At 36.9% G+C, this 21,304-nt stretch overlaps 6 protein-coding genes across 8 annotated transcripts; 3 read left to right on the top strand and 3 right to left on the bottom strand.

Annotated features, from left to right (window-relative positions):
- Nucleotides 1-857: 857 nt before the first annotated feature.
- On the top strand, nucleotides 858-11,588 carry LOC149729263 (uncharacterized). Its single transcript, XM_089886369.1, has 13 exons — nucleotides 858-4,202; nucleotides 4,428-4,934; nucleotides 5,229-5,345; nucleotides 5,591-5,733; nucleotides 6,080-6,188; nucleotides 6,383-6,633; nucleotides 7,667-7,884; nucleotides 8,398-8,472; nucleotides 8,754-8,876; nucleotides 9,253-9,384; nucleotides 9,753-9,956; nucleotides 10,259-11,080; nucleotides 11,292-11,588. The coding sequence occupies exons 1-13, from the start codon at nucleotides 3,900-3,902 to the stop codon at nucleotides 11,501-11,503; spliced, it is 3,216 nt and encodes a 1,071-aa protein (XP_089742495.1). The 5' UTR covers nucleotides 858-3,899; the 3' UTR covers nucleotides 11,504-11,588.
- A 692-nt stretch (nucleotides 11,589-12,280) lies between these two features.
- Nucleotides 12,281-13,740, bottom strand: LOC149729262 (peptidyl-prolyl cis-trans isomerase-like). The gene is made up of 3 exons (XM_089886396.1): nucleotides 13,325-13,740; nucleotides 12,750-12,886; nucleotides 12,281-12,465 (listed from the first exon to the last, which is right to left on the bottom strand). Exons 1-2 carry the CDS (start codon nucleotides 13,738-13,740, stop codon nucleotides 12,760-12,762), a joined length of 543 nt encoding a protein of 180 aa, XP_089742522.1. The 3' UTR covers nucleotides 12,281-12,465; nucleotides 12,750-12,759.
- Nucleotides 13,741-13,774: 34 nt separating this feature from the next.
- On the bottom strand, nucleotides 13,775-17,303 carry LOC149729261 (BTB/POZ domain-containing protein 9-like). Its single transcript, XM_089886386.1, has one exon. It carries the CDS (start codon nucleotides 17,041-17,043, stop codon nucleotides 15,214-15,216), a length of 1,830 nt encoding a protein of 609 aa, XP_089742512.1. The 5' UTR covers nucleotides 17,044-17,303; the 3' UTR covers nucleotides 13,775-15,213.
- A 207-nt stretch (nucleotides 17,304-17,510) lies between these two features.
- On the bottom strand, nucleotides 17,511-19,823 carry LOC149729260 (uncharacterized). Of its 2 annotated transcripts, none has more exons than XM_089886399.1 (2): nucleotides 19,624-19,823; nucleotides 17,511-17,910 (listed from the first exon to the last, which is right to left on the bottom strand). In XM_089886399.1, exons 1-2 carry the CDS (start codon nucleotides 19,821-19,823, stop codon nucleotides 17,907-17,909), a joined length of 204 nt encoding a protein of 67 aa, XP_089742525.1. In that variant the 3' UTR covers nucleotides 17,511-17,906. The 2 variants fall into 2 exon arrangements, with proteins under 2 accessions (XP_089742525.1, XP_089742524.1); XM_089886398.1 differs by lacking the exon at nucleotides 17,511-17,910 and adding an exon at nucleotides 19,163-19,502.
- LOC149729259 (uncharacterized) lies at nucleotides 17,843-19,848 on the top strand. Of its 2 annotated transcripts, none has more exons than XM_089886395.1 (2): nucleotides 17,843-18,329; nucleotides 19,638-19,848. In XM_089886395.1, the coding sequence occupies exons 1-2, from the start codon at nucleotides 17,843-17,845 to the stop codon at nucleotides 19,661-19,663; spliced, it is 513 nt and encodes a 170-aa protein (XP_089742521.1). In that variant the 3' UTR covers nucleotides 19,664-19,848. The 2 variants fall into 2 exon arrangements, with proteins under 2 accessions (XP_089742521.1, XP_089742520.1); XM_089886394.1 differs by lacking the exon at nucleotides 19,638-19,848 and adding an exon at nucleotides 18,401-18,722.
- A 482-nt stretch (nucleotides 19,849-20,330) lies between these two features.
- Nucleotides 20,331-21,258, top strand: LOC149729258 (gem-associated protein 7-like). Its single transcript, XM_089886365.1, has 2 exons — nucleotides 20,331-20,546; nucleotides 20,876-21,258. Exons 1-2 carry the CDS (start codon nucleotides 20,477-20,479, stop codon nucleotides 21,064-21,066), a joined length of 261 nt encoding a protein of 86 aa, XP_089742491.1. The 5' UTR covers nucleotides 20,331-20,476; the 3' UTR covers nucleotides 21,067-21,258.
- Nucleotides 21,259-21,304: the final 46 nt, after the last annotated feature.

Here is a 21,304-nt window from a genome sequence, read left to right as displayed (position 1 = left end):
AAAGCGTGTCTGTTGGACCTAACTAAGATGTGTAATACGCGATCATGTCTAAATAGTACTGTGGGTTAAGATGGGATACCGTTAGCACCTACAAATTTCCTCATCGTGTTTGAACAAAAATACCAACTCATTTATGGAGCTGTGAGGATACGGTTTTATATTTTTGTAAATGTCTTTTGTTTACTACCAAATGGGACGATAAAAAGAATGAAAACATGGACCAACTTACCCCACACCACTATATTTACATGGTTGTATAACTTGTATTCTATAACCGCCCTAGAAGTTTATTGCTCACATTACTTTGAATTGAACGTTGACTCTAAGTTGACTTAATGCTTGAAGGCTTCTAATATTTCACATACGGCGTGAACAGGAACCGTCAGCAGCCGCCAATTGTCGTTGGGCCTTCTAATTCGTATTCTATTCAGCGGTTAACAACCTTAAACAGTCCATACGGGCTTTAGGCGATTAAGTTCACGTAAAAGCAGTTGTAAAATACCATTCTAAGCGAACTGAGGCCGCAAATGTTAAAATATTGAGATCTGAGATATTTTGCTTGCAAGAACGTAATGATGTGTAAAGGTCTCTAGCAATGGACATCAAAAATTGCTGCTAAATATGGGTGGTGTAGTTCATTTAAGGTTAAACATTAAATTTAATTTGTAAATTAACCAAATATGGCATGTGTAATTCTCATGGTTTTATTTTGAAATCAGTTATACGGCGATTAACAAAAACGAAACCCCCCTTGGGAAACTGCATTGAACCGCCCCTAGAAAACCAGAAGATCGAAAGAACGTTTGTGCGCATGCGCAAGAATGTCGCGAGCGGTTTTCGTGACGTTAACGCGATCGCAGAACTGGATAGAGTTGCTACGGTTTTCCGTGGTTGCGATACAACAAGTAATATAGACAAAGGCGATATTACACAACCCTTTTTAAGTTTATAGGGCAGTATCTGAAAAATTTTCACTCAACATTTTGCGTTGTTACTCGACTCGGAGCAGGATTTTGTCTAAAACGGTGGCAAACTCGACCCAGCAGCCTCGCTTGACGTATATTTGAAGCAAGGTTTAGTATCTTATGTAAATCCTATCGGTTGTACGTTTGTACAGTAACATGACCTTCAGATTTCATTATTTTATCGGGCATAGAAAAGTTTTTAAAAGAAAATATGTAAAAAGCAGGCCAGAACAGTTATCCAAAATCATTCAGACCAATTCGTTTCCACTACCCGCCATTTTCTACGGGGCCCTTCTCGCTTCTTTTGTGACGTCACACTATCTGATTCATCACGCGGCTGTCTGGACCAATCAGCGCCGCCAGCTGTTTATCACGCTCCAAGCAACGAGACGTGTTTTATTTCAACAAGCGCGCACGGTGTGACGTTGAGGTCTCTTTATTTGTTCCTTGTGTTAACGGGTTTACTGTTGGGCTGTGTTCTAGCAAGGCCAAATAAGCTATTACCCTGCCGCGGTAATGTTAAACCATTTCTAGCCCTTCGTTTCGGACAGTTATAACCTTGATACGGTACAGTAATGGACGACGAAGCGAAACTATTGTATAGGAAACTATATCAACGCTCTAAAACATTGATATCGGTAAAATTCGTTTTCAGACCACGTTAACAAACTAAAATGGATTATAGGACAGGCAGTAGATATTTTTATCTCAAGTTGAGGGTGTTCTAATAAATAAACGCTGCGTAAAAACTATACCACCTTTGTTTCGTGGTAAAAATGCGTACAATCGAATACAGTGCAGTGTACTAGGGTAAATTGTGTGTATTTTGGTAAACAAGTCCTGTGTGTTCGTTAAAACTGCCAAGGGTTGCAAGACGCTACTGTACTTTTCCATGACGTCACTTAGTACATGCAAACACCACATTCTGAACTACATATTTCAACATATACGTTTGGTACATATATTTACGTATTACATATAGCTCATACATGACACATTGTACGGTTAAAATGTACAGGTACAGCTATTTTATTAAAATAGTATTTCGAACTTTCCCTAAAAGTTGGTTCGTAAAATTATTTTGTGCGTTTTGTAACCGAAAATGGCGAATAGTAAAAAACTAAAATAATAATATAAGGGAAATACCAAGTAATTTGTTGTTAAAAACTGCAAAAAATCTTATATACAAACGGATTTCTGCGGGACAGTATGTAGTTTGTTGATAAATGAGAATTCACGTTCGTGATATTTTCATCTACGTCACAGCGCATAGCGACTCGGATCGATCGTTCCATTTCGCTCGTCCAACACTGAGTGTAGCGTATTGGGTCGATAAAACCCGTGTATGCCTCCGAAAGAAAGCTAAGTTTCAGTTTTAAATTAATATTAAATGAGTTTTATACAAGTGCGTAAGTAATATCCCCCAAAAGATATTATTAGATAGTCTGTCGTCACAAAACACTTCATTATGATGTAATGTGGACCGTTTATCCCGTAACAACTACATATATTACAGCATAAGACAAAAAATAACAATATTTTACTTGTATTTTAAAATTAAGTTGATTTTGTTGTAAGTTATACTGTCTGAGGCGTGAAGTCGTTTTACACAATAGAAAAATACTTTGGATACAAATTTCCAACAAAAGATCGTTTTACTAATTCCATAGTCGTTTTCAAGTTCATGGTAAGGGTTTTGAATCAAACTTAAATAACTATTGTTGACCAATTATAATTGGCACGATTGCACCAGAATTGTCCCTCCCCGGGCATCGATTTTGTTCACTCCCTCATTAGCGTTTCGAGAAAAAAGGTTCTTAACAGTCACGTGATATCCACCCAATGAAACAAAGCGACGCGCTCTCTTTGTTTCTCTGTTGTGACGTCCCGATTGCGCAACATCCTGATCTTTACCGCCATCTAGCGGATGTAAATTTCACGCCCACTTTACAGGCACAAGTCATGCCTATTTATACAATATATGCACTCAAGCACACAATTTAATGTTAAAAACAATAGTTTAACAAAGAACAGTACTTTAATAACTGTCTTCATATATACCAATAAATAGTAGTAGGATACTTAAGTATATCTTAACTCAACAAATTGCTAAGAGATACTCCAACAAATACCTGATTCAAAAAGAAGCCAGTTTAATATTCCATATTAGGATAATGAGCCATCTATGTTTTACATTAATTACGTTCAAATACCTGATAGTTTGGGTGTATATTGTACATGCAAAGATAATGAGCCAAACCTATTCTTACACCTTGAATTCCCTGGTGTGGTGTCACCTTTGAAATTTACCCTTATAGAATATTACACATGCATTTGGTACAGAGCTACATCTTACGCTGATTTGCATTACGTTACATCAACTTAATTGTATGCCAAAAAATATATATGTTTGTTATGCCAAAAAATATATATGTTTGTTATATAGGAGTATGCCAAAAAATATATATGTTTGTTATGAATGTAACTTACTTTATCCTCACGTGGCCGGAAAAAGACAGTTGTTATCACACGGGTTTAACACCTCGTGCCAGCTTACGAGTTACCATGTATGTTACTTTGTGGGTGATTATTTTTTTGAGAATTTTTTTATGTATGGCTGATAATTTGGACAACCCATTAGTGACCACTGGTTTGGAGCAATTGTCGTTAAGTGTCTTGCCCAAGGACACATACGCCCACAATGGTGGCAATGTCGAGCCTTATACCCATTACCTCTGGGTTACAGGCAGACGCGCTAACCACCATGCCACAACGCCGGGTTATACCAACATTTCATGTGCCATCATTTTATTTACATTTGAAATATACTACAACAACATTTTTTGGCAAGATTAACAATCTTTATTTAATTTGTTTAGTTGCTTTTAATTAAGTAGCACAACAGAACTGTATGAGACACTTGTTCATATAATAATGTTGAGTATGGAAAACGGGTGCGAAAAATTCGAATCCATTAAAAGTCCTGAGGTTGATGAGGAAGAGGGAGAGATCCTCGAAGATGGTGAGATAGAAGATGCCGGCATCACTGAGGAAGTTCCGGATCAAGAGGAGGAACCTCAGGAAGTCGAGGAACAAAACGTAGATGCAAATGATGAGGAAGATGAGTCGGATTCGGATGAAAAGAAGAAACATAAACGCCAACATCATAAACGTAAACGAAGAAAACATGACGACAGAAAGTCGGAGGAAAAACGATCAAGACATAAGAAGCGAAAGGTAGTTTGTGTAAAAGTTAAATATTTGTGTAAAAAGTCAAATCTTAATGCCAGGTCAAAAAGGTTTTATATAACTTCTTCTTTGTCAAACATATACAGGGTTTGCTTTGTAACTTGGTACAAGGTGTATGAAACAGAACACCTGTATTATAAACACTGTCATTTTCTGTCTACGCGAGGATAAATAAGTTAGATTCATTTATTTAGTTTCGATAATCTTCACCAGGGTGAAGAACACAACGATGATGGAGAAGAAAGTCCCTCCTCCCGGAAGAAAAAAAAGAGGAAGAAGCACGGACGTAAGGAACGAGAAAGCACCTCCCCGGAGATGGAGACTGAAACCAAACAAACTGGGTCAGAATCCCCACCCCTGCCATCAGAACAAAACATGTACGCTTATAATTATGATGCTTATGGAGATGCTTATTATAACCAAGCATCAGAATACCAGGACCCTTCAGCAGAGTATCCATACACAGAGGGATACCAGCAACAAACTGTAGATTATTCATCTGGTTCGAATTCATACTACAGCGATTTTGAATCCCACCTAGCTCAGTATCAAACTTATAAGAAGAATAATGCTGAAGGGAAAAACGGGGAAAAGACTTCCGATAAATATCCAAGTGATGAAGACAATTATTATAGCGGGGGTTATAATGAGACGAGCAGAAGGAGACGTCGTCATAATGAATCGAGATCAACACAAAGATCTTCTAGAACTAATTCTTCGGTAAAATATAAAAATAAATATTTCTCCTTAATCACAAAGATCATATTAGTTATCTAAAACAATAGAGATGGGATTAATAGCAAAGCAATAAGCGTTTAAATAAACAAAATAAATAATGAAAAGGTACTGTTCGAAAAGCATGGCTGCTTAAACCCAATTATACAATAACACTTTGGGTATTGTCACGACAAAGTCTGTTTAAAATCAACCGTGAAATGTATGGTAAGCAGTCAATTTAAATCTATTTAAAAACTTACGTTTTCAGAATTAACCTTAAAACTTTGTAAAACACAGTATGAAGAGCGTCGATCAAAGAGACCAAACAAAATACGTGGAGTAACAAGTAGTGCTCATTCAAATAACGAAGAACGACCTGTTTGTAAATTCTTTCGTGAAGGGCATTGTACAAAGGTTTGTATGCAATGTTTAATATGATGATACAATGTGAAATATGGTAAAATACCTTTCATTGATTTACATGCAAAGAACATACAACCTAAACTTGTTTATCTCTTCAAATGTGATAGCTAGGAATAGTTGCCTAGTTCCTATCTCCTTCGACAGAAACCTCTCTCATACAGCACTGAAATACAATAGTTTATATGCATATTAAATTGCACAACACTAAGTGATAATTAACAAGTTGTAAACCACAGGGAGACAAGTGTGGCTTCAGTCACCACAAGGCAAGCCATAGAAGTCGTCGTGAATATTCAAAACCAAAGAAAGTAATGGAGTTGTGTCAATATTATGCCAGTGGTGTTTGCGTGCATGGAGACAACTGCAACTACATGCATGATATCCTTTTGTGATCAAATTTTATTAATATTTGGCATATGATTCCAGCAGTATGGCCTCAGTCATTCTATATGGGCGAGGTCATACAGCAAAGCAATATAAGGGAACCTTGGATTTAGGCCAAAGTTGGCTCATTACCCCAACATTGTATATGCCCATTCTATATGGGTGTGATCCTACAGCAAGGAAAGCCATGGGACCCGGGATTTAAACCATAGTTGGTCCATTACCCCAGGACCCAACATTTCTACCCTTATAAACCACATAGGATAAAACCTTTTCATTACAAACACAGTAAACCTGTTCACACAAATATTATTTCCTTAACCCACAATCCCTCCAACACAAGATTTCCCGTGCAAATATTTCCACTCTGGCACTCAATGTTACAATGGGGATAGCTGTAAGTTTTCTCATGAACCAGCAACTCCTGCTACAGAAGAAATCATAAAGAAGGTACATCTAGTGTTCATTGTTTGTGGCCCCCTTTCAGAGAGACACTTAAAAAAAAACAGTTTCTCATTCCATTACTGCTTTACAAAGTTTAAAAAATTCTACTTAACACAGCTTTAACAAAATCTTACAATTCGTCATAACATCAATTCATCATTTACATTTAAAATATTCAACAAAACATTTTCTCATTCCAGCTCCAATCAGCATACAGTAGTGTTGACGATTCCGAGGAAATCAAAGCTCTTGAAAAAGCCGGAATCAAACCCCTTCAAAAACCCCCACCAGGAGTGGGGTTATTACCCACACCCCCCATAAATATGCTGATACAACCCCAGGGGTCAAACCCACCCAAACAAATGCCCCATATGCGCAAACATCCGATACCATCGCTGTTCGATATAACAGTAGCACCAAGTGCAGAGTTACAACAGAGGATAAATAACAAGTATGTCACGTTTTGTAAATATAATTATACAATAACTTTGCAAAGGTTTATAAATGTTGTAAGACATGCACTTTTACAATATCAATAATACATAAGTCTCTTTCTAGAAAACAAAGATAAGGCGATATTTCCTTGTATCTTTGTTCTACAAGTGTGACTTAACCATAGTTAAAGTTTAGTCACTTCTACAGCAAGTTTAACATGACAATTTCAACAATACATTAGATTTACATTTACAAGTTAAGGCAGAATAGACAACACTTGCTTGCCAGACACCAAGCTCACCCAGGTCATAGATTACCCAACATTACGTTACTTTGATGAAACAAATCTTGTTTACTTTATAAGATCAGGCAGTCGCCATTGAAAGTTAAGTTATCGTTCATATGACAACAAGGCAGTCAGATTACTTGTAAAAAGTGACAGATACATAAGCAATAAGCATGTATGTTGATGTAATGTAGGCCAACTCTGGCTTGCATCTAAAGTCCCCCATGCTACAGGACCTCACCCACATAGAATAGAATGTATGTTGATATTAAGCAGAGATAATGAACCAAGATATCCACAGATGCAACCTCGCTATCAACCCAATGATGTTTCATCCGTTGCCAAGGTTTCCATTGTAAGTTGTTCAGGTTTTATAAAAAAAAAACAGACAGACATTCTGCTAGTATTGAAATGTTATTTTATTAAACCAAAGTTCATATGCAATACAGTGAGACTTTTATGCAAGAATGCCTAAACATTTAGTATATTGTTATTTGCGAGTTGAGCAAAGATAAGATGAGTTAGGACTTAGGTTTGAGATGTTCCTTTATACCAAGTAAAAGTTGTCGTAGTAACAGCGTTGAGTTAGCAAGAGAATGCTGTGATGTAAATTTCATGATGAAAAGCTTTGTCTGCTAGAATGCCAGGCATAATGTCATAATATCCAAACTATTGCTGCCAAGAGCCATGTTTAATAAAATAAGCCAAAAAATATACTTGGCAGTAACAGCATATGATTTCAACCTTATTAATTATTTTCCAGTGCGGTTCCATCGCTAAGTATGACTGACGATGAATTATCCGCCCACCAAGCTGCGTTGGGGATCCAACTCGAACCTTTCCATGCGGGGAAGGGCCTTCTCCCCCTCCCTAACATGGGTAACCCACATGTGCCCCCTCCTATGGTGCAATACCCACCTCCAGGGTTACTAGGGGGACACCCTAAGGGGATCAGGGGGTTGCAACAACCACAACAACAAGGTAAAAGAATGTTAATAATGCAACATTATCAAAATTGAAAATATCCCATTCTACATGGGTGGGGTCCTTGTTAAGAATCTGTGATTTAGGCCAGAGTTGGCCCATTACCCCAACTTGACGATAAAAGCAACGTAATTAATATAATATGAACGTAAATAATATAATATGTTGCTTTGAAAAGTCTTGTTACAGTGGTAACACCACCAAGGCAAATTTATATTATAAGACACGTCACTTGGCACATTCAACTAAATCATTAAACATTACAATCACATGTAATTATAAAGGAAATGCCTCTGAGTTTACAAACACTTTCATGCATTTTACGCCAAACAATAAACCAATTCTGACCTGCTGTGTTACGGGACCTTATCAGTAAAGTAATACACAATGCAGAGGGTAATGGACCAAACATGGCCGACATCACATATATTTCTGCCACACCAACGATATAATATACATACAATCTTCCCACCACGTATATAATGAATAACTAACATGCTACATCTACAGGATCCAACCAATGGGAAGATAATGAAATGTATGAAGATTATTACGATGAGAATCAACAAGATGTTAATATGGGAGGTGAGTAGCCACTGCAGGATGACGTTTTAATTCGTTGGTTGTTAATTTTAATATTTTGTCTTGGTTTATACTGGTTGTAGAATTATATTTAGCATTATTCAGTTTATGTATGTATATGCTGTAAGAGTAACATAACAGTCTATTCAAAGGAGTGGACTATGGGACTTGACAAGGCCAAGAACATAATAATCTCGTACAGTGTTTCCAACAATATTTACTCATCCCCATAAACACAATATTAACTAAACCATCACATTAATATTATATTGTTGTTGTTTAAGATGATAGCATTCCTGACCAACAGAAACATGATTACAATCACGGTGATGTTCATGATATTCACGATAATGATGAGAAGACAGATGAAGACGTGATACGCATGGATGATCATGATGTCATAAAAGGTAAACAATGATGGCTGTTTGTTTAAAATTAGAATTTAATTGAAGCATGGGGCATGCTTGACAGCATGCATAGGTTCATGGTGGTTATAGCTCAGAAGGGCTGACACACGGCAAGTCACTTTACAACCGTTGATCATATCCAGCTTGACAGCGTAAGTTGCTCGGAAGTCTTGAATTACATAATAATGTCAATGATCTTTGTAAATCTGGGATCCAATGGTGCCAAAGGACTTCTTCCTGTCATCCATATTCTATCCCATAAGGGTGAGGTCCTTTTTAAAGACCTATGAATTAGGATTTGCACCTCACCCATATATACCCATAAAGATGTATAATCATGTATCCACGCACACCACTAACAACCTCCCTTCCACAGAACAACCCACCCAAGCCCCTTCCTTCCTACCAGCTAAACAAAAAGCTCTTTTTATGAGAATTCATCAAAAACGTAATTTATCCACCGAGGGAAAAACTAACGAACCGTCAACAGAGGGCAGTAGTGGGTTAGGTGAGCATGAAGTGTATTATGTTAAAATACTGGAACAGTTTTCAATTTTTACAGGAAAACTGCTGAAAAAATTACAGAATATGCTGGATTGTTTAAAAGTATTGTAGTTGGAAAATATAAAGGTTTTGGACTATTGGTTGCTGGAAAATGTAAATCCTCTAAACAAATAAATGAACCTATTTATCCTCGCTTGGAGGAAAACAGTTCTACAATAAATTTATTAAACTTTGCTGACGATACAATCGCCTAATCATTTGCCATTAGTGATTATTTGTTTACAACTTTACACCACCGAGCACAGTTACGCTGTATTTAATATGATGGGTTCATACCACCCGTCACCCCCCACATAACACATTACATCGCAGGTTCCACACGAAGCACCTGGAATTACTCAAGTGATGAAGATGAAAATAAAAACTTTAGTCGCGACCCTCGTAAACCTGATCCTTCATCATCAGTTCAATCCATCCTCGAGATGATTTCAAACAAGAAGAATCAAAACTTATCGAACATCGATGCAAAGTTGCTGTCCAAGGTTGCAGGGGTGATTAACATGACGACGTCGTCAGGTGAGATTGTGATGTCATAGCTTGTTGTATCATCAAGAGTTCCCACAGCCGAGTAGTGACCACTGTTTGATATAAATTCGTTTGCCGGTTAGTTTTGGATTTGTTTTTGATTACGAGGCAAACCGTTTGGTAATTATATGCTGTTGGCACCAGGTGTACTATAAGTGTGATAGAAATATTGTGTCAGTTGTAATTATAGCTTCAAATAATAAAAATATTTCGATAACTTTGCGGAAACCGCAACCTTTTCATTGGTTATAGTTCTATTTTCAATAATAATCATTATTACATCACAAACACAGGTTCTACAAAAACTTCCGATTACATCACTTCCTCGACAACCATGATGTCACCACCTCGACAACCTCATCCAAGGAAGGAGCGGAAGTCGAGCAGTGAAGCGAGTCCTCGAGCTCCATCTTTGAGACGAAGATTATCAACGAGCGAACTCAACAAAGACCCAGTTACAATCCCTCTAGTGGTGAAACAATCCTCCGATTCGATGCACGCCGAACATCCCGATCCAAGGATGACTTTAAGTCGACTTTTTGGGCAGAAGAGGCGAGAATTCACCGCTCCTCTTCCAGGTTTCTACTCGGAGGAACTGATGCTTTCCGCATCCGGGAAGTTGCCGGGATTAAAAATCACGGTGTCTTCGGATAACTCCAAGAAGAGAACTTCCGATCCTCGTTTAAACCAACCAACATCACGACCCAAAGCTTCCGATCCGCGATCAAAAGGGAAACTGAACGATCCAAGATTAAGGGGACGAGCACTGTCAGCGGTGAAGACCGACCCCATCCCCCCCAAACCAAGCATCCCGGTCAAACCATCAGCGTTACTCAGCAAACCCCCAACCTCCGCCATCCCAAGTCTCCCCGAACTTAACCTCGATTTCGCGAACATCAGCGAGAAGTCAAAATCTCCACCACTAAAGTCGCCCAAGAGGTTGAGCCCGATCGCTAAGATGCCAACGTTGTCAAGAGCCTCTGTGACATCACAGAACAAACCGCTGAGTACCGATGAGTCAGCAGTAATGGAGGAATCATCCAAGGAAGACGAAGAACCAACGATCGCTCCGTACGATCCAAGGTTCATCACTGCTGGGTCAACCAATAAAACAAGTTCGTATTTTATATCTTTTTACCTCACCCATATAGAATATGTATAATGAACATGCATTGGACCAACTCTTGCGTAATTAACAGGTCTCCTAGCATCTTACCTACAACTTTACCCATATACACATTAACAAAATTATCAATCCATACCTAGTTACAATTACCGTATACCAACAACCATAGACATCCAATATAAACCACCATCCACCCACAGGTACCGCCAGCAACCGATCTCCGTATGAACCTCGTGTTCTCACCAGCCAAGCCAACATTCCCCCTTTATTTGATCCCCGCGCTACACCCCCCGAGTTAGTTAAACATATGCCTCTTCCTAAACTTACCCCGGCCCCAGGGTATGCGGGGAAACTCCCTAATTTAAATGGGGTAAAAGGGGATTTACCGTCAGGAGAACAACAAGATTTCTAAACGGTGCTTTTTACTTTTGTTTTTCTTTTTGTTAAATGCAGTGGTTACTTTGTTGCTGCCAGAAATAAACGTCGTTCAAAGTTTATTCTTTATGTTTTAGTTTTTTCTAAACATCTTTCCGTGCAGGCTTTAAATGTAGGCCTAATTTTATGTGTAGTCTCATGCTGCTGTGTGTTTTTTAACGTTGAGTTCAATATAGAAGATACAACCTTTTAAGGGTCCAGACTATTTCACAGTGAGTTGTAAGAAGGCGATGTAAAGTAGTTTTGTTGAAAATTCAGGGGTAAAAACGTGGTAAATGATGAAAACACAAAAGTTGTTGTGGTATTAGTTTTGGATTTCTTATCCACTGACGCACAGTTAGAGATTGCCTTCAGAAGGCAAGTTGACAAACACTTTATATAAAGATCACGACTAGCTCTGTCTAATTTTCTTCTTTAGTCTGCCTTACAATTGTTTAGTAAATATTTACCATATGTTTAACCTTGGCTAAGCTGTCTAAGAAAAATCTTCTATACATTACTATAAAAACCCTTGTCGCCTCTGGTTGTTAAACTATGAGAAACACCTTCGGAGAAGCGACAGGCTTCAACATTGGAAAAGGTCCATGCAGTAGCACCCAAGGTGTTGGGGTAATACTAGTACACCAACTGTGGCCTACATTCAATGTTTCCTGCAATTCCTGGCCTGTCTCACTACAGACTGACACTTTCAATTAAATGAACTCAGAACTTTCCATGTACCACACTCTGCACGCAACAGTTTGAGAACCACTGGTTTAAAGATTATTTCATATATTAAGTAGGAAAGGCACCACTTTAAAACAATATATGAATTTGACCTCACACCAGTGTTTGTCATGGACAATGGTTGACATACTTGCTATTGTTGCATCACAAATTCAAATCGAACACAATTTCGCCTTTTTTTCAACTCCAAATTTCCGAATTAGAAATTTCTCTCTGCAATAAAATAAAAAGATTGTAATGCAACAATGCTCTAAATGAATGTAATTTATTTATCCTCATGTGGCAGGCCAACCACAGTCGTTACAACACGGGTGTTCTGTTTCACTTCAAGCCCATTTATAACGTTTATAACTTTTGTGGGTGTTTGTTTTGATTTATGATTGATAATTTGGACAACCAAGTAGTCACTTATAATTGTGGATTTTATGATGAAACCTCCAACCACCAGAATGTAATCATACCTAAGTTCACAAAAACCATTAAAACACCCTTCACACCTGGTATATTTCATTCTTTGATTTCTCCACAATCAGAAATAACAACCTTAGCTGTTGGATTCCCCTGATGTGTTCCCTTGGATTCCATCTCCTTCACAATATCCATGCCGTCAACTACGGAACCAAACACAACGTGCCTGTCATTTAAATAAGGGGTTTTAATGAAGTTTTTGTTAATGTTCACAGCAGTACAGCACAATGTTTCGGGGCAAACAAAACAACAGCGTCTATTATTGCATAATAGGCCATTAAACAATCAAGAGAAACTTTTTTGTGTGTTAAGGGGTAATTATTTTTTTTGGGGGGGGGGCAAATTAATTCAGTTTTACTGCAAGAATGTAAACAACATATAGATTCTATCCTACGACGTGAGGTCATACATCAAGGCATGCCATTGGGACTGTGGAATTTGGGTTGAGTTGCTTTTTAAAACAAAAGTGCCTGATTGTTAGGGTAACAGGCCTAAATATACTGCTTTTCTGTATGACATACCGAAGACATTCGTTTCTATGACATTTATTTTGCTGATTTATAGCATGGGTCTACTTGATTTTGAATATATTTTTAAAACTCACATTCCATCCAGCCATTCAGTTTTCTTGGTACAAATAAAGAATTGCGATCCATTAGTGTTTGGCCCTGCGTTCGCCATTGAAAGAATCCCGGGTCCCGTGTGCGTCAGTTTAAAGTTTTCGTCCTTAAACTTTGCCCCGTAGATACTTTTACCCCCCCGTCCATCACCCATGGTGAAGTCCCCACCCTGACACATAAACTCCGGGATAATCCGATGAAACCGGCAACCCTTGTACCCAAACCCTTTCTCTCCCGTGCATAAAGCGCGGAAGTTTTCCGCAGTTTTTGGGACGACGTCCTTACGTAATTCCATTGTGACACGACCGGCAGCAGCATTGTCAATTGTGATGTCAAAAAACACTTTGGGATTTTTCACGCTTGAACTTGAAGAAAAACGCTGAACAAATCGGGACAACATTTTGATTACAAGTAGGGTTTCAAATACTCCTAAATCTGAAAAAAAAACGAAGACTTTATGAAAGAATTATAAGCGCATAAACAAACTAAGGCAAGTTGATCAAATCATTGACAAGCAGTGGCAAAACTACTGGTGCATCAAAGATCATATTAACCCCACAACCACTGGTATTCAGAATAAGGATTACTATAATGCTGGATTACAAACATAACTGTTTCAACAATACTTATAGAAAAATATAAATATATTGCGGCCACAGAAATGGGCTTGCAAAAAATTCGGCCTGGAGGTTTTTACACCTAAATACTACAAGGGGAAACTTTTTAAAATATTACAATTTAGTTTCGTTGTTTGATAGAAATAATATTTGATAAAGTTGGGATTTACTTCATTGCTTCTTTGTAACATGTTTTGAACTTTATAACAAACAAATGAAAAAATCAATCATATTTACACAAAAGATTTTGGTTTGCAACAATTAACAAAAAAGCATGAAAGAGACCGATGTAATATAATATATATTCAAAAAAAAACCTTGTTAAAGGTTTTAAACCAATGAACCACAGTGCACTTGAATCTTGCAGAACAACAAGGTTTATTAACTCATGTTTTACAAATATGTGTGATACTTGCTCAAGGGGACTTATAATTTGTTTCTGCAAATTTATTCTAAGTATATAAGAAAATGTGTCGAATTTTGTTATAAATTATATATATATATATTAATCAGTAAAACTTCCCCACCACAACAGTGTGCCGTGGTTCATTCATATATAATGGATTACAACTTACAAGTATGTATTTAATATTTTTACAACAAATTTTCGAATTTGTTTAAATATGTTACAAGTTACTGAATAGAAGGTTTAGCTCATGATATGTACAAGATATGTGAACACAAAATATTGCAAAATAATCTCATCAACTATATATATGTATTTATTTATATACAACTCGTATTTCTAATGCTTCCAGTCACAGTGTGAATTAAATTTGGCAACATTAATCAGATAGTGAATTAATTTGTTGACTTAATTTTTTTAAAACACTGGAACAAACCTAAGATGAATTACTTTGTATTGGAGGTTAATGTTTCCCAACTCATGGGTGTTTCATCAAACCTACTACACTGGTTCACTGTGTCATTGTAAAATTTAAATATATATTTATATTGTTTGGTATAATCGCATGTAATGTATATATATATATATTTTTAAAATTTAGGCTGGCAAAGATTTGGTTATAACTTATACTTAGGGTTTAGGATGGCATGGCCACCACAAAAGGTTGAGAAGCATATAAGAAATAAACACCTAACACCAAAGCATTGAAAGATTAACATCTGTTGTACATAAGAAACATTATTGTTAGTAATAGACAGAGTAATGTTTGTTGAAATTTAACCTTTATCTTAATTACAAACATTTTGTTCCATAGAAATATTGTAAGTTGGTTCCATAGAAACCCTAAAAATTAACTTTCAAGAATTTCATCCGAATCCAGTGGTGGGGAATCCCCTGAAACGGAACCAGAAGACTCTGACAGTTGGACAGTGGCCGGGCATTCAAAGTGAACACAGTGGAAAACTTCATTCGCGGTGTTTGCCGTCCCGATTATTCGGATAAAAGTTGCAGCAATTTGGTCGAACTGTAGAACCTGCCATGATCTAACTTCCTCCTTTCGTTTGTCGGCGACGATTGTCCAATTTTCTCGATCTCCCGATACCTCGATGTAGTAACTATAGCAACGATGGTCAATATCCCAAAGCAAGAGACGCATGGAGCTTAACAAGTATGGTTGTGCGAGTTGGATGATAATCGAGCCCACACCAAGTTGATGACACGTGTATCCAGAATCCCAGTCGTACAACTCCGTGTCTCCGTTGATGAGAGCGTTGCGGTCGCGACTCACGCCTTCAATGATACACGCACATTTATCCACAGTTGCAACATTGCCTTGAGGAACTACAATGCCATTAACGGAGTTGACTTCAAGCGAGGTAAACATTGCCTCTAGTGACACCAAGTGGAACAACTTATTCTGTGAGCTATGCGTGCCCACAACGCGTATATAACGAACAACACGCTGCGTGAAATGTAAATCCTGCCACGACCTGCACAGGAACTTTGAGTAATCAATGAGGCGCGTCCATTCCTTGTCATCCATAGAAACTTCAACATAATATGAATAAGAACGGTTGTCTTTGTCCCATAGAAGCAGCTTTATTCTGTTGATGATGGATGGTTGGCCAAGTTTAACTTTAATACACCTTTCCTTTGGTCCATTCTTCTCATCATTAATATCGTGCCTCGTGTAACCTCGATCCAAATCATGATTTCCCGAGTCTCCGTCAAGCAGTGATGCGCACATCTCACCTTGCACCACTTGCGCCCCATGTTGGGCAGTCGCGATATTCTCATCGATGCGCAACACTCCCCTAAACCTCAGCTCCCGATGTCCTGTCTCCGTCTGAGCTTTAATGGCGTCCAACAAAACATCGGAAGAAATCAACGAACTCGGTCGAACAACGTTTAACAAATCTGGGAGAGAAATTAACGGTAGTCTCACAACAGACAGCAGTGTGTCTCGACATTTCTTGACCGCTTCTTCGTTGTCGTCGGTAAGTTGAGCGGCCTGGTTTACTTCACACCACATCTGGACAGCTTTGAAGATGGTTTTCTCGGGCACACAGAGAGAATCGCGTTTCAATATATGACAGGTCGCATCAAGGGACATGTTAAGGAAATCATCGCTGCATAGAAGAGCTTGTGCGTTTCTATCTATAAACTCAGCAGTTGCTGTGTATAGATCCGTTAATGAATAAAGCAGAGCGACATCGAATATGAGACAAGCATTCGACAAACTTAGTGAAGTTCGTAGATGGAAAGAAATCGATTTCTCCAATTCTTCGAAACCAAACTTATTCGCCAAAGCTAGAACTTCTATCACATGAGACTCTTTAATGTCACTCAGCTTAAGCTTTCCTGTGTAAATATATTGCAGCAAAACCTCAAATGCTGAAGCACCAACATCATATATAGGGATCACTGAGTCTGGTGTAGACTCCCTCATACCACCATACAGAAGACCTCTAAAATATGAACTTCTTGCAGCTAGAATAACCCTATGTGCTGGAAATTCTTTACCATGAACCACGAATGTCACATCTTTGAAATCAGGATTCATAACTAGTGCTCCAATGTTTTGCGACAATACGTCACAATGATCGATTATTTGCTCACTGGGTTCGTTTGTCTCAGCGTTTGTTTCATCATTAGCAGGATCACACAACGATACAGACATATTCAGTTTTATTCCCAAAATATTGGTGCAGTAACAGCCCTTTACAAATAAATTTAATTAGTTAAAAGAAAACAAGAACAGGCATAGTCGTACCATACATTACCGCTCCTAATATAGCGAAATAACAGACGGACCCAGCATACGTGCATACCGTTGTTAAACTTATTATTTTTATTTTACCAACATTTCAACCTTTCATTTACTTTAACTTTTGTTTACCCTTCAATTACAATAAATAGTGAAATAGATATGCATAAAACCTACGAATGAAAAAACTACAGCCTTCACAAGTCACAACTTTATTTTAGCTAATCTAATATGCAAAACAAACCAAATGCATTTTGCATCGCGGTTAACAATAAAGCATAGATATCTAAACATATAGATAGGAAACTAAGGTCACGTGACAAGTGATTTTTGCACTTTAACTGCTAATTTCCGAAATATTATTATTTAAAAAGAAACAATTTACGTTAATATCAATATTTTTCTTTATATTTGAAAGTTTCACGTTATAATATAGTACTTTGTTTGAATTATCAACGAAAAACCAGTTTCAGACGCTTCACGCTTGACTGGATCTGGTATAAACAGATCGAACGCATTAAATCAGTCCAGTCTGCAGAGTATGACACGTCGCACGTGTATGCGCAAACTTTTAGTTTTGAACAATATCTTATATATTCTGCAGACTGGAATTTATTTACGTTGCTTCAATGTGTCAAATGGCTTACATTAAATATTAAGCAAATATTCTCAAACAGATACATAGAATATAACAGGAAATTTAAATTTCATAATGTGCAGCAATTTAAAGGAAGTCAGAGAAGCGTTGCTTGAGCTTGAGCAAGTTCGTGTCACATTCACCTGTGAAAATTGTAGTGCTTCATTTTATGATCCATACGATTTAACCATTCACAAAGAGAGTCACAACAAAGTTGATACTACAGACGACGAAATAAGATTGATATACCAGGCAGCCCTTACAGCATCCACTTCTATAGGTATTGTAATTCCAGAAAAGTATTATTCAATGCCACAGCAGTCATACAAAACCATCAAAGATTTAGTTGGAAACTACAAACAGCATCAGAATTGTAAAAAATTGTACATGGAGTATAACAAGCTTTGTATGAATGCAGATGAAAATCTAGGAATGCCACAACACTTGGCTGCTCAAATTTTAATAAAAATTCTGGATGCAATCGCAAACCAAAAAAACAAAAACACACAACATACCAATGCTGCTGGTTACAATATCGAGAACATAGGCGAACGTGATCTAGGTATGTATATAAAACTCTAAAATTTTCATTTGTTTTCGGAGCTGTGAGTTTAATAAATAATTATATTTCAGAAATACTTGAATATATTAGTGGATTCTTAATTAAAAAGGCCATACAACATTACAAAACCCATCACCAAATCATTCTTTAAACATTCTGTCAAGATGAGCCAAGTTATAAATTTGTTTCTGCAATGAGAAAATCGGAAAATGCATTACACTGTCCTAATTCTATTTTTAAAACATTCATGAATAAAGTTTTTATGTTGTATGAGGTAGAGACATCCAAGCAACCAGATAATATCAATTTGTCACGTGTTATAGATTTTGTAAAAAGGGATCAGGAATATCATGCTTTTGTGGATTCTTTATTTAATAAATGGGAACAAGACTATGATGCCCTTATTCAGGTCATAAACTTCATGCTCCACTTATTCTTAAAACTTTTAGGTCACAACTTGGCTAAATGCATGTTTAGGAACAAGCGCTCTGTACGTTCTTGTATATCAAAGGGGATTAGGAGTGATCTGAAACAGATGTGCAAAAATACCTAATTCTGTTTTGTGTGTTTATATACATAGTGTCCCAGAAGGTGCCTCCATGTAGATTTTGTTTCTATAAATACTTGTGTGCTCTTTGACCTAAATTTGGATCTCGGGGAAGCGCCTCTGTCCTGCTTTAACAAAAAAAACCTCGAGAAGTGATAAATTTGGGTAGAGCAGCAGGTCAGATCGGGTATCTCAAGCACCCCGAGCTAAAAGGCTGTTGCTTGTTAATAATCACTGTGTATGTGTTTGTTGTAAACTTTGCAAATATAATTTGTACACCAGTTCATTTTAAGTTTTGACATTTTTATTTAAGAAACCTAATTGAAACTTAAGGCAACAGAAAAAAAGAAATTCAAAGTGTAGGAAAACAGTGTAAACAATAGAAGGGATTAGTGTAGGAAAGAACCCCCACATCTGTCTTTTCATTCTTTATGGGCACTTCACATGGTAACCGCTAAGTATTATTAGATGAGAATCCTTAAAGTAAGAGATGTGCAACATACTTAATTGATCCTGTTAAGTTTTCAGGCATGTGTAGTGTTGGAATTGATCCTAATTTTAATGTTTTAGATTTTGAGTGCACTGTGAAATCATTTTCCGTAAAATGTGCTTCACAGATAGATGCCCTATAGAAATAATAAATATAAATAAACAATTCATAACCAGCAAAGTAAGTATTATATAAAAATGTGTGAGTTCTTCATTATCAATTAGAAGAAACATTACGTAAACTATATTAAAACCTACATTTCTCTATGCAGCATGTCTTTTATCTTGTCACCCTTAGTTGGATCACGGATAGACAAGATGCTCTGCACCAAACTTTCCCGATGATTCCGTTCTTCTTCGGACTTTGCAAACTCCGGACGTAATATTTTAAAAAGAGACCGTTTTATAATTGCATTTTTGTACACATATGTACAGCCAGGAATGCAGCAATGACTCATTGTAATATATATATTAATATTATTACTTCAATATTGGTGCACTGATAGAGTAAATTAGTAGGATTAGGTATATCGGTATTACAATAAATATCGATTAACGAAATGGGCGTATGCACGTGCGTGTTAGTTATACAGTGTACAAAAGTTTTAAGCAGCCAAAACATTTTACGTATAAGGTACCAAACACAATCTTAAAACAATTAAACATTTACCTGCCTCACAACTGCAATGCGGTTTCAGAAGATACATTAAACTTACTATCCGAGTTTTAACATCATTGACTTCGATTCACGTGATTGCCGCGAATCAACTTTTTACCAGACCCATCGAAGCGTGACGCGTCTGAACGATTTCGCTAGTTTCCTATCTATATGTTTAGATATCTATGAATAAAGACTAACCTTCAAATTTGCTGCTAGAGGCGCTACTACATGTTTTTATTTTAGGGGTTTTAACAATGTATAATATACATTTTTTAACCGATTTACAAATTCTACAACATATTTTTATTGTTTATCAATAAACGAATGCCAAATTACTACCTAGCACACGCAAAAACATGACGTTTACAAAATATCGTGACTGATTAAAAATTAAATGCGAGCCATATTTCGGTGCTCGCGTATGAAGTTTGTTTACAATCGTAAGCATTGATGGAGAAAGAACAAGAAACACGGGCTCTTCTAAGAAAGAAGTTTTTAAAATCAATTTTGTTTGCAAAAGGTAAAACAAATTGAGTAAAATCAAAAGGCTGTCTATAGTACATACAATGTGGGGAGTGTTAACTGTTAAACTAATCATAGGCGTAACGTTAGGGGTGGCTGGGGCCGTTTTGCTCCTAATTTCTCTTCTATCTGTTGTTTTAATTAATCTAATCTCTGTTTCTAAACTGTTACCATATTTAAATTGATAAAAAATAAAACTTATTTTATGTTATGTACCCTGTTGTTAGATGTCTATAAAAAAACAAGCAATTTAGTCTAATTATATGCATTTGAGTCAAATTATATTGCATTCACCACATTAATCAATGAGACATTTTTGTGTTTCAGATAAAGAAGTTGTATTTAACCTGCATGAAAACACAACAGTGCTGGGAAAATTTAAAAGTTGTGATTATGATCCGGTACAAATACTAGTAGCAGATTTACAAACTCCATCTGGAACTATAAATGAAGCTTTACTAAGAACTTCTGACATTATTTCCTATACAGTTGATCTACCTAAAGATAATACAACATGATTGTTCAGTTAACATGTTCAATATGCTGTGGTATTTTTTGTTTATATTCAAACTAAAGATAATGTCACAATACCTTACTTAATGTACCTTCATTCATCAATTAATTCTTACACTCTTCATACAATGTTAGACTCCACAGTTAACTTGTTTAAATGCTGCCCAGGTTTTGCACAAAATAAATCAGTCACATGATGACTGGAGCTTCAATTCAGATAACTAAGTCCTCAAACATTTCTGT

Source organism: Ciona robusta, chromosome 10 (genome assembly GCF_009617815.1).
Source record: "Ciona robusta chromosome 10, ASM961781v2".
Lineage (NCBI taxonomy): Eukaryota > Metazoa > Chordata > Ascidiacea > Phlebobranchia > Cionidae > Ciona > Ciona robusta.
Note: the sequence above shows the minus strand (reverse complement) of the source record. Positions and strands in the feature narration are given on the sequence as shown.

Bases quoted from the DNA above. Each gene is read 5' to 3' on its own strand.
- LOC149729263 (XM_089886369.1), top strand. From the start codon at position 3,900: ATGTTGAGTATGGAAAACGGGTGCGAAAAATTCGAATCCATTAAAAGT. The intron at 5,734-6,079 runs TATCCTTTTGTG...CCCTCCAACACA, and splicing joins AACTGCAACTACATGCATGA to AGATTTCCCGTGCAAATATT. The intron at 9,957-10,258 runs GTGAGATTGTGA...TCACAAACACAG, and splicing joins TAACATGACGACGTCGTCAG to GTTCTACAAAAACTTCCGAT.
- LOC149729262 (XM_089886396.1), bottom strand. From the start codon at position 13,740: ATGTTGTCCCGATTTGTTCAGCGTTTTTCTTCAAGTTCAAGCGTGAAA. The intron at 12,887-13,324 runs GTGAGTTTTAAA...TTTAAATGACAG, and splicing joins ACTGAATGGCTGGATGGAAT to GCACGTTGTGTTTGGTTCCG.
- LOC149729261 (XM_089886386.1), bottom strand. From the start codon at position 17,043: ATGTCTGTATCGTTGTGTGATCCTGCTAATGATGAAACAAACGCTGAG.
- LOC149729259 (XM_089886394.1), top strand. From the start codon at position 17,843: ATGTGCAGCAATTTAAAGGAAGTCAGAGAAGCGTTGCTTGAGCTTGAG. The intron at 18,330-18,400 runs GTATGTATATAA...ATTATATTTCAG, and splicing joins CATAGGCGAACGTGATCTAG to AAATACTTGAATATATTAGT.
- LOC149729260 (XM_089886398.1), bottom strand. From the start codon at position 19,823: ATGAGTCATTGCTGCATTCCTGGCTGTACATATGTGTACAAAAATGCA. The intron at 19,503-19,623 runs GTAGGTTTTAAT...TTATTTCTATAG, and splicing joins GACATGCTGCATAGAGAAAT to GGCATCTATCTGTGAAGCAC.
- LOC149729258 (XM_089886365.1), top strand. From the start codon at position 20,477: ATGGAGAAAGAACAAGAAACACGGGCTCTTCTAAGAAAGAAGTTTTTA. The intron at 20,547-20,875 runs GTAAAACAAATT...TTTGTGTTTCAG, and splicing joins ATCAATTTTGTTTGCAAAAG to ATAAAGAAGTTGTATTTAAC.